Consider the following 12,799-nt stretch of genomic DNA (forward strand, 5'->3'; position numbering starts at 1 on the left):
TCTCTCAGTTGCAGTACACGGGGTAGTTTGTAATTCCGCTCGGTGAACCAAGGTCCATACACCATACTCAGCTGCAAACCACAGGCTGAGTGTATTTTGATGAGATGCCGTTTGGTTGTGGATATGACTTTGGTAAATTTCGTAGAAAATTCATGGGGGGATTTGTCACCAGGTCCTTTCTGGGGTGTGCCAAATAATATATGTGCGATGAACCGACTTGACCAATGTATATTCCACATGCATTGCGCCCTCCTGTTTCATACTGCACCGTTCCAATTTTGGCGTTCCCTTACTTCAAAATGGACCATGAGTGGGAATTCATTGTATTTGCTCGGCCCAATTTTTTCTTTTTTGTATTCTTAGACAAATAGCCGTTGTTAGATGTTTCACATTCTCGAAGTAGCAGAATTACACAATGTGTTTGATTGAGCTGAGAAATATCAAAATCACTAACCTTGCTGCCCGGTGACCCTGGTGGTCATGTGAAGCAGCAAGAGACGAAATTATTAAGAAAAGAAAAGGACAGTCACGATGCCCGCGGCTCAATCTGGTGTCAGGAGCGCATTTAACATAGAAAAACATGAGCTCGTTCAACTGCGAAGATGCACTTCTAATAATTTCCCGAGACCCAAAGCTATGTAACCAGACAAGGAGATTTTCTTCAGCACACAGCTCAGATGTGTGCTCCAGCGAGACATACTAAAAATACACAAGCCTTTGTCTGGCCAAGAACAAAGTCTCTGATACCTGTCTGCTGACTCGATAGCCCCGAAGGTGTTTGATTTCCACTGTGAGTTTTTTTGCTCCACACCCTGGGTAATAATTAGGATGGACCAAGAAGATCATTTTAATCGGGGCTGAAGATCTGTACTCAAGCCACACTAAGCATTTGGGAAACAGTAGAACGCCCCATATCTAAGATGGTCCTCGGTGACACGGGTCCATGCCCTTTTGGATGTGCGAGGCATTTATTGACAAAAAATACATACACGCGGAAAGTATGACAGCTCCCCTTCGGCAGAAGCGTGACCAAAGCCATCTAGATTTCCAGTCAAAGCCCTTCGGGATTTTTATACTAGACAATCTTTTTCTGCTATTTCGCAGCCCTCGCCCGGTTGCAGACCTAGCCTCGCATTTCGCACTCTGCAAAGTGCCACGGTATGATGACGTCGATATACTGATCGCGGTCGCATACATAGAAGACAGCCACCAGATCCAAGCACGCCAGAAATCATAGATCCAACGGGAAAAGTGCTGCGTTTTCTGTATGAACCTTACCCCGCTTTTCTTCTATGTCGTGCTTGTGGTTAGTCTCGACCCGCTAGCGCACTCCGCGTTCACGCCGCGGCATCTCCGGGAACTCCAGCATCGGACAAAACTTCTTTTCCAACATGGCTGGCACTCGTACATGGAGCATGGTTTCCCCGCGGACGAAGTCAAGCCTATTTCCTGTGTTGCCTATGGCCCACAGCACACCTTGCCAGACGATCTACATAAAGACGTTTTGGGCAACGTTTCACTGACGGTACTAGATAATCTCGATACGCTTATCATGATGCACGAGTGGGATGAACTCGAAACCGTATTGCATTACCTCAAGGTGAACCAGAAGGGCTATTTTGACCAGGACCATGTAGTGCAAGTTTTCGAGGCGTCTATTCGATGGCTAGGCGGGCTTCTCCTGGCACACTTGGCCCTTTCCGAGCTAGATTGGCAGTCGGGCCCGGGCCAAATCCAAGCAATTGTGGCGGGCTACAACGGCTTTCTCTTGGAAATGGCCTATGACTTGGGGCTCAGGCTTATTCCGGCGTACAAGACATCCTCCAGCTTGCCGTTGCCCCGGATCAACTTGGCAAAGGGTCTCGATGCTGTGCCTTCCGCCAAAAATAGAGAAGCATGCACAGCAGGGGCCGCAACACCGTTTATGGAGTTCTCGCTTCTCCTGCGGCTCACGGGCGACGAGCGCTTTGAAACTCTAACGCGCCTGACTTTCAACAAGCTTTGGGCTGCTCGCCTGTCGCTCGGATTGCTTCCGATGTCTCTAGATCCGATCGGCAGTAGGTGGCTAGATGTCATCACGGGGGTTGGTGCTCTGATTGACTCATTTTATGAGTATGCATTGAAAGGCGCAATCCTCTTCAACGACGACCATTTGTGGGACATATTTTCTCAGTCCTACCAGAGTCTCATCTCTCTCCTGGCATTCCAACCAAGCGCCAACGGCTGGACGTATTTTGCCAACATACACACGACCTCGGCAGCGCGTGTGACCGCATGGATTGATCTGCTTAGCGCTTTCTGGCCGGGGCTTCAAGTATTAGCGGGCAGGCTTTCCGATGCCGTGTCTAGCCACCTCGTGTTTCTCAAAATTTGGGACCATTTCGATTCCATTCCCGAAAGATGGGACTCTATGGCATTTGGAATGGACCATCTCCTGGAAGCTGCCAGACTCTTACAGGCCGTGCCGCTCGAGTGGTATCCGCTCCGACCCGAGTTCATCGAGTCGACCTATTATCTATATCGTGCCACCAAAGAACCCATGTACTTGCAAATTGGCTTGCGCATGTTGGACTTATTTGAAACCCGCTTCAAGGCGGAGTGTGGGTTTTCCGGATATCAAGACATCAGAACTGGGTCCAGACAAGACCGGATGGAAACATTTGTGTTGGGCGAGCTGCTCAAGTACTTGTATCTCCTTTTCGACGAAGCCAACGAAAGCTACGTACATAGTGCAACCATGCATCTGAAGAATTGGGTGTTTTCAACGGAAGCACATCCTCTTTGGTTGACAAAGGAAGTACAACAGCGAAGCCAAAAATTATTTGCTTCTTCAATATCACCTGAAATCACGCAACTCAAAGACTTCAAAGGAAGGGGCTTTCTTGGATCCATGTGGAGAGGCTTGATCCATCCTCTGAACGAATTGGAGTCTGACCTCGATGAACACGATGAGCAAAGCCACGTTCGCGAGGTCTCTCCCTTTGGCTCGGACTTACAGCCAGCGTTTAGTCATTTGTTGTCCTGTGAAATAAGGCCTAGTCAATGGAAAAGTGACCGTCAATTTTTTGGTTCTGGGTATTACGAGTGGGACTGGCTTTTCTCGCCAAATGAGGCCATGGCAGGTACCTTGATCCGACCTGAACATCTACGGCTACTCGATGATAATAGTACCATTGAGCTACAGGATTCATTTCTTGCGATCCATGGGCTATCACCATACAAAAAATGTGCCCTCGCATCAACCACCACGATTACAGAGTATCAGATTGGGCCCCTAATGCGACCTGAGGAATACAACATGTACAGAGTCAACAGAAACAGTTCACTTTTTCCGTTTGCTGAGTCAGATTTGGTCATGCCTGAACTAAGAGGACGCTTTCGTATGGAGCATTTGAAGAAAGGTGCAATTGATAATTGTGGTGTGACAATAAATACACAGTACTTGCATGGGATGTTACCTACCAACCCTCCAGGAGTAAGTTTCAGTCAGGAAATTTCGCGTGTCAATTTCATCAATGGGCTTCAGATAGCACCAGGTACGACTTTGTGGATACGCGCCAGCTACCTTGGATCAAACCCAAACGTGTTTATCGTGACAAATGAAGGCGACGTATACATGACAGGAAAATACGTGGAAAACCTCAAGGTGTACTGAGCGGACAGTAATTTACTCTAGCCCTACCTGCGGTCCGAGCTAAAAATTTGCGTTTTTATCTCTTGAATTACAAGAACGCAGAGAACCCCAATAATTAAAGAGTCATTGTTAGATTTGGTGACCCAATGCGAATATCCGAATTTTATTCGTTAGCGCGTGATTGCTAATCAGCGATCGAAGGCGGGGATGCCAGATTAGCCACTCGTCTGCAATTTGAGAGCAACGGTTTTTGACTGGGAGACTCGTTTCTCAGAAAACTAACCCAGTCGCTACTCCAGTTTCAGGAAAGCGGAGCCAAGCGTATGGCTAAAATTGCGTCCAAAAAACGTAAGGCGTTGAACGGGCACATGTCAAAATTCACCTAGTGTATGTACCCGGACTTGTTAAAGTTTCGCCTAGTCGCGGGTGTGCGTCATTCCGCAAGACCGACTGAGAGGTGGCAGAATGTCTCCCTGCCGGCTATTAACGGGAAATGACTCTGAGGCCGGAATCGGCGCGCACGTATAAATCAAGAGCGGCCTGCCCGGTGCGAACAGAGTCTGATAAAGTAACGGCAAGAAAAAAAGTATGTCGCATCATTTTTTTTATCACTCTCTTTATTGCAACAATTCTGGAGAACTTCGCCCGAAGCAGCCATGTCGTTCTTTACAAGATTGGCTCCTTTGAGAACAGCCACTAACATACCGCATAGACTATTCGCAACAATGAGTCAGGCACCTTTGGACGCATCTAAATTAGTTATCACGAAAACCAAATCTCCAAAGGAGAAGATTCCAAACGACCAGTTGGTTTTCGGAAAAACCTTTTCCGATCACATGTTGGAAGTCGAGTGGACTTCCGAAAATGGTTGGGCTGCTCCCACTATCACCCCATACCACAACTTGAGCTTCGACCCATCGACGATTGTTTTCCACTATGGTTTCGAGGCTTTCGAGGGAATGAAGGCTTACAGAGACAAACAAAACAAGATTAGAATCTTTAGACCAAACAAGAACATGGCCAGATTGAACGCGTCGGCCGACAGAATTTGCTTGCCAACTTTCGACGGTGAGCAATTCACCAAGTTGATCGAGGAGTTCGTGAAGATCGACCAGGACTTTGTGCCTCAAGGCGAAGGGTATTCCTTGTACTTGAGGCCAACCATCATCGGTACTTCTGCTACTTTGGGAGTCAGCACTCCAGACAAAGCCCTCTTGTATCTTATTGCATCTCCAGTGGGTCCTTACTACTCCACAGGTTTCAAGGCCGTTTCCTTGGAGGCGACTGACTACGCCGTTAGAGCTTGGCCAGGCGGTGTTGGTAACAGAAAGTTGGGTGCCAACTACGCTCCTTGCGTCAAGCCAGCTTTGGAAGCTGCCAAGAGAGGTTACCAGCAGAACTTGTGGCTTTTCGGCGAGGAAGGATACATCACGGAAGTCGGAACCATGAACGTTTTCTTTGTTTTCCAAGACGCTTCTGGAAAGAAGGAGTTAGTCACTGCTCCTTTGGACGGCACCATCTTGGAAGGTGTCACCAGAGACTCCGTTTTGGGCTTGGCCAGGGCTAAGTTGCCTTCTTCTGAGTGGACGATCTCCGAGCGCAAGTTCACCATCTCGGAGGTCAAGGAGAGAGCTTCCAAGGGCGAGTTGGTGGAGGCTTTTGGCTCCGGTACCGCTGCTTTGGTGTCTCCAATCAAGAACATTGGCTGGAAGGGCGAGGACATTTCTGTGCCTTTGGCCAAGGGCGAGGCTGGCGAGTTGACTGTGCAAGTTGCCGACTGGATCAAGAAGATTCAGTATGGTGAGGAGGAGTTTGAAGGCTGGTCCAGAGTCATCGAGTAGAAGCGAGGGCGGAACTCTGGTGAAATGACCCGTATCTGTCAAAACAAACCTACAAATATACATTTAGGCTTTGTTGTAATGACGATGTAGCTTTAAATATACAGACTCGATGTTGAGTATGCTAGGTGGAGGAGAAGTCTCTCCGCTCGATGTCAGGTAGTTTCTGGATCTCATGCATGATGTAGTCCCGTTCCTCGACTATGCTCGACCCGTACTCGGACACGTCAAATGTGCTGAAGAACTGAATGAAATTCTCCTTGTTTTTTGTGAGAATGTCAAGGATTTTCTGCGATTTTTTCGGCTTGGCAACAAAGAATTTAAACACATGGAAGCCTTCTAGCTGGACGTTTTTCAGCTTGTCACTGAGGAGCATCATGATGATCTTCAAGCTGGTGGTGTCGTCGAAATAATACATGAGAAATTGCTGGTTCAGTTTCTGCATAACGAGCTCGGTCAAGAGCCGAATGCTCTGCCTCTTTGTCACATAGTTGTCTGACTTTATGAGCCCGTTGATCACCTGGGTGAAGTTTTCACAGTTCTTGGCCAAGAACTCCGACACTAGTTTTTTGTGCAGTGTCAAGAACTGATTTAGCGTCACGAATGTGTCGGTGGCGACCTCGAAAATCTGGTTTTGGGCGTATCGGAAGTATTTCCAGAACAACGGGTGATATAGCAAATACCTATTGATTTGCTCGAACTTGACACAATCTCTCAAGATCTGCCCGCAGACCAACGCCGTGTCGCTGGCCTCCGGCCCTCTCATAAGCACGACCAAAATATCCGGTCTTCCATGCACCAAATAATCCACCGTGGGCGAATCGTTCCCTATGCGTCGTCTTAAGAGTGCCAGGAACAAGGTGACTATGTCCTTGCGCAGATCGAAATCTAGTTTGCGCAAACTTTGCACCAAGAGCAAAAGACAATCTGAGCTATATATCTCCTGCGCCAAAAGCGCAATCTGGTCCGGCTGAGGGTCGTTTTCCTCATCGCCATGAAACACTACTTTCATCTGCTTCAAATACCGGTGACAATCGTCCTGGTACTTGCGCGAGTCGGTCAGATAATCGAGTTTGGACACCAGCTCATTGAGCAGCCGCACAAGATCCGAGGGTGATTTCGGGTTCCTCTTAAACAAAAAAGCCATTTTTTGTGACACGGCCAGAACTGTGGTAATTAGGTTTGCCTCATCTTTCGGAGCCAGATCACAGAGCGCGATTGCGGCTGAAGCATCCGAGAGCGGCCCCACTGTGCAGGAGTGATGAGACGGGTGCGAAACGGTCTTGATTAGCGGGGATCATTCACACCTGCCTTATCGGGAGCCCTACCCCCATGAAATGTATGATCTGGCTCTAATTCTTTACTTTAGAAGTATCGAGGCAGTACTTTGGTAGTTTCCAAATAAGACTATGTAGGTTGGACCAGAAAGTATGCCACGGGTCACGTATTTCTTGGGCCGTATTTGGAGTTGGCTCGTGCGGATTGCGAGGGTGTACGCCTGAGACGCGATCAGAACCATTCTGATACCAGAGGCCTGGCATCGATGATACCCATAATTAATTGCATACTAAGTTTCTTATTGATTTCTGGGTTGAGAGCAAGAATTAATGCACCAGGTTTGGCAGTTTCTTCAAGTGGTAAGCGCTATTTTTATTCCGAATACTTTTCCGTCTAATATTTTGGGTCTTCATTCGAGGTAGCTGAAACTAGGAATGACCTGAAGCTTGAGGCGAGAGACTCGAGCGAAGAGCCTCTCACAAAATCCTAGACAGGCCAAAATATCTTAATCCAAGGAAAGGTTGAAAAGATCGTTCAATAAATTTTGTTAAGATTACTCCAACAGATTATAAAAACAAGCGCGGTGAATGATGCTGCTTCAACTTTCTATATTTTTCTGAGAACAGTCCCCGGACGAGAACGCCTATAAATTTAGTAGAACATTGGGCCTAATTTAGTTCCCCAGTTTTGAGCCATCGCAAAGTATCATTTGGACTCACTTAAATAGATCATTTGGCTGAATTAATAATGCCTAGATTTACTCGTCCTTCGAAAACACAAGATGTCTCCTAGAATTTCGAGTCTCACTCGCTCCAAATGGCTTCACTACCTAGCAGGCCTTTTGGGCCGCGCGCTCAAATTAATCTTTCTCCAAGAATACAAGCGTCATTGAAAAGCCGCTTTTGGAAACCTGGGGCTTGGCACATTGTATTGGATGTATTTTTTTCAGACCACCGTTGTCTCATTGTTCCCAGAAAGTCATGTGGCTTTTGCTTTTCGTACCTGTTTTGCGTCTCCCAATCAGATGCGGCGCGGCACGTCTGATCTCTGCCGGTCCCAAGGCTTTATCTACGATCAAACTATTACACCTCAGCCAACGCGCTCTGAGTGACCATCCATATTATACTGTCGACATCTTGTACATCCACCCTGAATGTCGTATCTTTTTGTCTGGCACAGTGTTCCTGTGAACAAATCGAAGCGGCCCTTTCTCACAGAAAACGAGCACCACGTCTTTGTCAAAGATGGGGTCGGCATTTACCAAGGCAAGCTGAAGATCAAAAGTCTTCAAAAAGGGCGTGTCTACTTGACCAACAAGCGCGTGATCTACCTTGACTCCGTGGACGGGTCCAAGGCTGTCGCCATAAATTTGTGTGATGTAGCAAACGCCGAATATGTCGAGAGATTCCTCCGATCGAGCCCGAAAGTGAAGATTTTCCTTAAGGTTGCAGCAGACAACACGACTCATTTGAATGAGCGGGGTTCGCCAGAACCGGAGTCAGCGGCAGGCCGGTCGCCTATTGTTGATTGGGTTTGTGGGATATGCTCATTCAATAACCACATGTCACGGCAAGTCAACCTATCAGCCAATCTCCCAAAATGTGTGTCTTGCGGGATCCCGCCTTCTTATGAGCTGCTTGAAGCCGTGCTCAAAAAGGATTTAGGTACAAGCCGGGATTCTGGGTCCAGCCAGAGCTCAAACACAAGCCCTGACCTGTGCCCGAAATGCACATTCATCAATCATCCATCCATGAGGTTTTGTGAGGTTTGTGGAGCTCCACTAAAACTGGCTCCGAAATCACTTCTAAAGAAAATCAAGGACTCTGAGAAAAGATCACCTGCTGCATCCAACCCGTTGGGATTGGTCTTGGAAGAGAACGAGACATATACTAATAACTTTCCTTATGTGAAAATCAGTTTTCGCAAGGGAGGCGATGCTGAGTTTTTCAAGCATTTGAACGAAACGATTGATAAGATGAAGTGGGAGGCTCTCGAAGCTAAAGGTGGTATAAGTGATGATTCTACACGAGTCTTACCAACGCGAGAAGCCACTCCGCGGGTGCAATCACGGGGAATTCAAGGGCTCGTTAAAATTGGTGAGTTTCAAAGAAAACAAACAGAGCTAATCTTATCACTGTCTCTAGAAGATTTGGAGCAGCTTATGCAGAAAGCTCAAGAAATACTCGAGCTCACATCTTCGTTCGGCTCCTTGATCAAGAAACCCCAGGCACCTTCTTCAATCATGTCCCCGCTCCTGGTGAGTCTGACACTGAGCATTTATCATCAAGAGCTAGCAAAGCACATGTGTGAGTACTTGCTAAATTTTAAGCTCACCAAGTTTTCTTCGATGATAACCTCACAAGATTTGTTTGCATCGTACAATCGATTCTCTATTATGAGTCAGGGATTTGGGGGAGATCTTGTTACAACCCAAAACTTCCAAAAATGTCTACAGTTGTTTGAAGCCTTAAGCCTACCTGTGAAGCTCAAGACGTACCAGTCTGGATTGGTTGTTATTACGCAACGGCTCCATGATCTGCAAGAAATCCACCAGGTGATCCTAGAATACTTGGTGGCAGAAGAAAACCGTTTTTTGTACGAAAAGTACACAAGTGAGCTTTTAGCCGACTCCGATGGATACATGAAAGACATGTACAAAACTTTCCGTGGCAAAACTGTTGCTGAAATTGCAGACAATTTCGGCTGGTCTTCAACCATTGGCGTGGAAGAAATATCCCGATGCATGGATGAGGCACTCATTGTCTGTGATAAGCATATTCTGGGAAGCTTTTACTATGTGAACAAGTTCGATGACACACTAGCAGGGAAGATTCTCGATGAATCATTAGTGCAAGAAAAGGCACGTGCTGATGTGCTTAGTCAACAGAAGAACATTTCTTCGGATTTGAAGTTTCAACAAGAATCAAGTCAAAATTTGCTTGTTTTTGACGAATTCGACTTTGGCACGATACAAAGTCCCCAAGAGATTGAACATCCTATTGAGGCCTTCGGAGCAGAGCAACCAGTAAGTGAGTCACTCAGTCTACTAGATGGTTTAAAGTTCGAACATTGAGTTTAGGCCTCAGAAGCTCCCACTTTGCTTGTTCCTTCCTCGAATCAATCATAATTAGCTTCTTGCATGAAGGTCTTACTCCGCGAGAAATGCATCATACTTAGGCTTGCGAAGGTTTAGGGCGATTAATTATCAGTCCGTAGCCAATGTTCCATATTGCTTCCCCATCATTACATGATCTACACCTCAATTGAAAAACAACAATACGAAAAATGCGAAGACATATTACGCTTCGTTCAGCTGCAGCCAAGGAATGTAGTGCTATCTTTTCCTCTGAGTAACTTCAAATACAGGGCCGCAATTTGGGGTCGGTTACTGATAGCAGCTAAGCAATTATGCTACTGAAGATTGATAAGCCACACGCAAAGGGGCACCATGATTGCAGGGAAGTTAAATTTGTCACAATTTCAGGTATATTGGCGCGGCCCGAAAAACCGGCGAAGCTTTATCGTGCATTTCTGGCACATTTTAGAGCGCGTGCGCAAAAGAAGACACCGTCCTCATCTGCTGATAAGAGATATGCCTGCATCAAGATAATTCGCTTCATGTGTCAAATGTATAAAGCTGCATTCTTTTTCCCTTTTCGCCAAGAAAAAACCCATCAATCCTATCAATCCAGAGTTTTCGCTAATGTCTTCTGCGACTCAGTATGTTGCTCTTCCTCAGGCGGCAGGATATGCCGTTGTTGTTGGCTTAGGTGCTGTATTCGCTGCAGGTATGGTGCTCACGACCTTTTGTTTAAAACGCTACAATAAGGAAATTATGACAGCTGAGGAATTTGCCACTGCGGGGAGATCTGTCAAAAAATTCTTGCTCTCTGCTGCTGTTGTTTCTTCCTGGACCTGGGCAGCTACACTTTTGACGTCAACTGTTCAAGTGTACAACAATGGTGTTTCAGGTGCTTTATACTACGCTGCTGGTGCAACAGTCCAGATTGTTTTATTCGCATGCTTGGCCATCAAGGGAAAGGAGCGGGCTCCTTTTGCTCACACTTACTTGGAGATTGTTCAAAAGCGATATGGTAGCATCACGCATGGTGTCTACTGTTTCTGGGGTTTTGCCACCAAAGTTCTTGTTACTGCAATGTTGTTGACTGGTGGTTCTGCTGTAGTGCATGATTTGACTGGTATGAATGTTGTGGCGGCCTGTCTATTGTTACCCCTTGGCGTGGTTATCTATACTTTGTTTGGCGGAATCAAGGCCACTTTTTTGACTGACTATGCTCATACAGTCGTGATTGTGGTCATAATGTTGGTTTTCGGCTTCAACGTTTTTGCGGTATCCGACAAATTAGGGTCTCCTGGGGCAGTATGGGACATAGTTACCGAATTGGCCGAAACCCTGCCCAGGGAAGGCAACGCTGGTGGATACTATTTGACCATCAAATCTCACTCCGGTGGTATATTTTTCGTTATCAATATCGTTGGAAACTTCGGTACTGTCTTCTTGGACAACGGATACTTTAACAAGGCTTTTGCCTCTGATCCTGTTGCAACTTTGCCAGGATATGTCATGGGTGGTTTGGCTTGGTTTGCTATTCCAATGTTCGTTGCTACGACTATGGGCCTTACTGCCTTATCTTTGGAAAACACCCCTGCTTGGCCTACCTATCCTGCAAAAATGACCTCTGCCGAAGTCAGTGCTGGCTTAGTTTTGCCAAACGCGGCAGTTGCCTTATTGGGTAAAAGCGGTGCTGTGATGAGCCTCTTGCTAGTATTTATGGCTGTCACGTCTGCCATGTCTGCCGAATTGATTGCTGTGTCTTCCATATTCACTTATGACATCTTCAGGACATACATTGATCCAAAAGCTTCTGGAAAGAAGTTGATAATCATGTCGCACGCCTCAGTCATTGTTTTTGCTTATGTAATGGCTGGCTTTGCTATTGGCTTATACTATGCTGGTATATCAATGGGCTACCTCTATGAGTTGATGGGTGTGATCATTGGCGGGGCTGTTTTGCCCTCTGCTTTGACGTTGCTCTCCAAAAACCAGAATTGGACCGCAGCGACATTCACTCCCCCAATTGCGACTGGCTTAGCCATCATGCTGTGGTTGGTTTGCACTAAAAGTAAGTTCGGTAGCGTCACTGTTGATACCACATTTGAAGATGATTCTATGTTGACAGGGAACGTCGTTGCATTGTTGTCTCCGTTGATAATTGTCCCAGTACTCACACTTGCTTTTAAGCCTCAGCATTTTGACTGGAATATCTTGAAGTCCATCACACGAGTTAGCGAAGAGGAGGAATTACTCGAGGCAGAATCTCTGCATTCATCAGATCCCGAATACCTTGCGCCAGTCAAGTCCCAAATTACACAAGCTGCACGAGAGATCGCGTTGACTGAGGCCGATAACTATGAAGCAGAAAGCGCCCGATTAAATAAAGCGTTCAAATTCGCTTTGGGAATTTGTGTTTTTTTGGCTGTCTGCTTGATTTTGTTATGGCCTATTCCAATGTACGGCAGTGGGTACATTTTCAGCAAAAATTTCTTTACTGGTTGGATTGTTGTGTTGTTCATTTGGTCTTTCGTCACGGCTTTCATTGTCATTATTGGTCCACTATGGGAGGGTCGCGAAGGCTGTTACACAACTTTCAGAGGTATTTATTGGGACTTGACAGGCCAGGGATACAAAGTAAAACAGTGGCAGAACTCTCATCCAGAACAATTACATGCTGTGAGAAGCCAAGTGTCTGCCCAGTTAAGTGAGATGAAAATCATTGATGGGCGTTTGGTCTCTGGTGATGGATACACTACCCCAGTGCTTATTGACACGGCTTTGGAGGAAAAGAATATAAAAGACTAGGTAGTGTTAAAAATCTTGTGGTCTTTAGATGATCGTTCAGTCAACTAAATGTTTGAGGTGAGTCAGAAGATTAAAGAGGGTCATTTTGCTGATTCTGATCTCTTAGTCGTTTCTTGTGATGTTTAGTGTTTGGTTTCTGTGATTATCTTCACGTTAAGTAATAGAAAG

The 12,799-nt window shown here is 46.3% G+C and overlaps 5 protein-coding genes across 5 annotated transcripts; 4 read left to right on the forward strand and 1 right to left on the reverse strand.

Moving 5' to 3' along the window:
* Nucleotides 1-1,267: 1,267 nt before the first annotated feature.
* METBIDRAFT_37487 (alpha-1,2-mannosidase MNL1) lies at nt 1,268-3,655 on the forward strand (the record flags this gene model as incomplete). Its single annotated transcript, XM_018856876.1, has 1 exon — nt 1,268-3,655. One exon carries the CDS (start codon nt 1,268-1,270, stop codon nt 3,653-3,655), a length of 2,388 nt encoding a protein of 795 aa, XP_018714862.1.
* Nucleotides 3,656-4,359: 704 nt separating this feature from the next.
* BAT21 (branched-chain-amino-acid transaminase) lies at nt 4,360-5,475 on the forward strand (the record flags this gene model as incomplete). The annotated part of the gene is made up of 1 exon (XM_018856710.1): nt 4,360-5,475. The coding sequence occupies one exon, from the start codon at nt 4,360-4,362 to the stop codon at nt 5,473-5,475; it is 1,116 nt and encodes a 371-aa protein (XP_018714863.1).
* On the reverse strand, nt 5,340-6,658 carry HYM1 (Hym1p). Its single transcript, XM_018854321.1, has one exon. It carries the CDS (start codon nt 6,617-6,619, stop codon nt 5,597-5,599), a length of 1,023 nt encoding a protein of 340 aa, XP_018714864.1. The 5' UTR covers nt 6,620-6,658; the 3' UTR covers nt 5,340-5,596.
* Nucleotides 6,659-7,903: 1,245 nt separating this feature from the next.
* VPS36 (ESCRT-II subunit protein) lies at nt 7,904-9,559 on the forward strand (the record flags this gene model as incomplete). Its single annotated transcript, XM_018855363.1, has 1 exon — nt 7,904-9,559. A coding segment is annotated over one exon (1,656 nt), but the record flags the coding sequence as incomplete, so codon positions are not given.
* Nucleotides 9,560-10,453: 894 nt separating this feature from the next.
* Nucleotides 10,454-12,631, forward strand: DUR3 (Dur3p; the record flags this gene model as incomplete). The annotated part of the gene is made up of 1 exon (XM_018853791.1): nt 10,454-12,631. One exon carries the CDS (start codon nt 10,454-10,456, stop codon nt 12,629-12,631), a length of 2,178 nt encoding a protein of 725 aa, XP_018714866.1.
* Nucleotides 12,632-12,799: the final 168 nt, after the last annotated feature.

The sequence above is a fragment of the Metschnikowia bicuspidata genome, assembly GCF_001664035.1.
Source record: "Metschnikowia bicuspidata var. bicuspidata NRRL YB-4993 chromosome Unknown METBIscaffold_1, whole genome shotgun sequence".
Taxonomy (NCBI): domain Eukaryota; kingdom Fungi; phylum Ascomycota; class Pichiomycetes; order Serinales; family Metschnikowiaceae; genus Metschnikowia; species Metschnikowia bicuspidata.

What these genes read in the sequence shown, in the direction of transcription:
- HYM1 (XM_018854321.1), bottom strand. Translation starts at nt 6,619, where the DNA reads ATGGCTTTTTTGTTTAAGAGGAACCCGAAATCACCCTCGGATCTTGTG.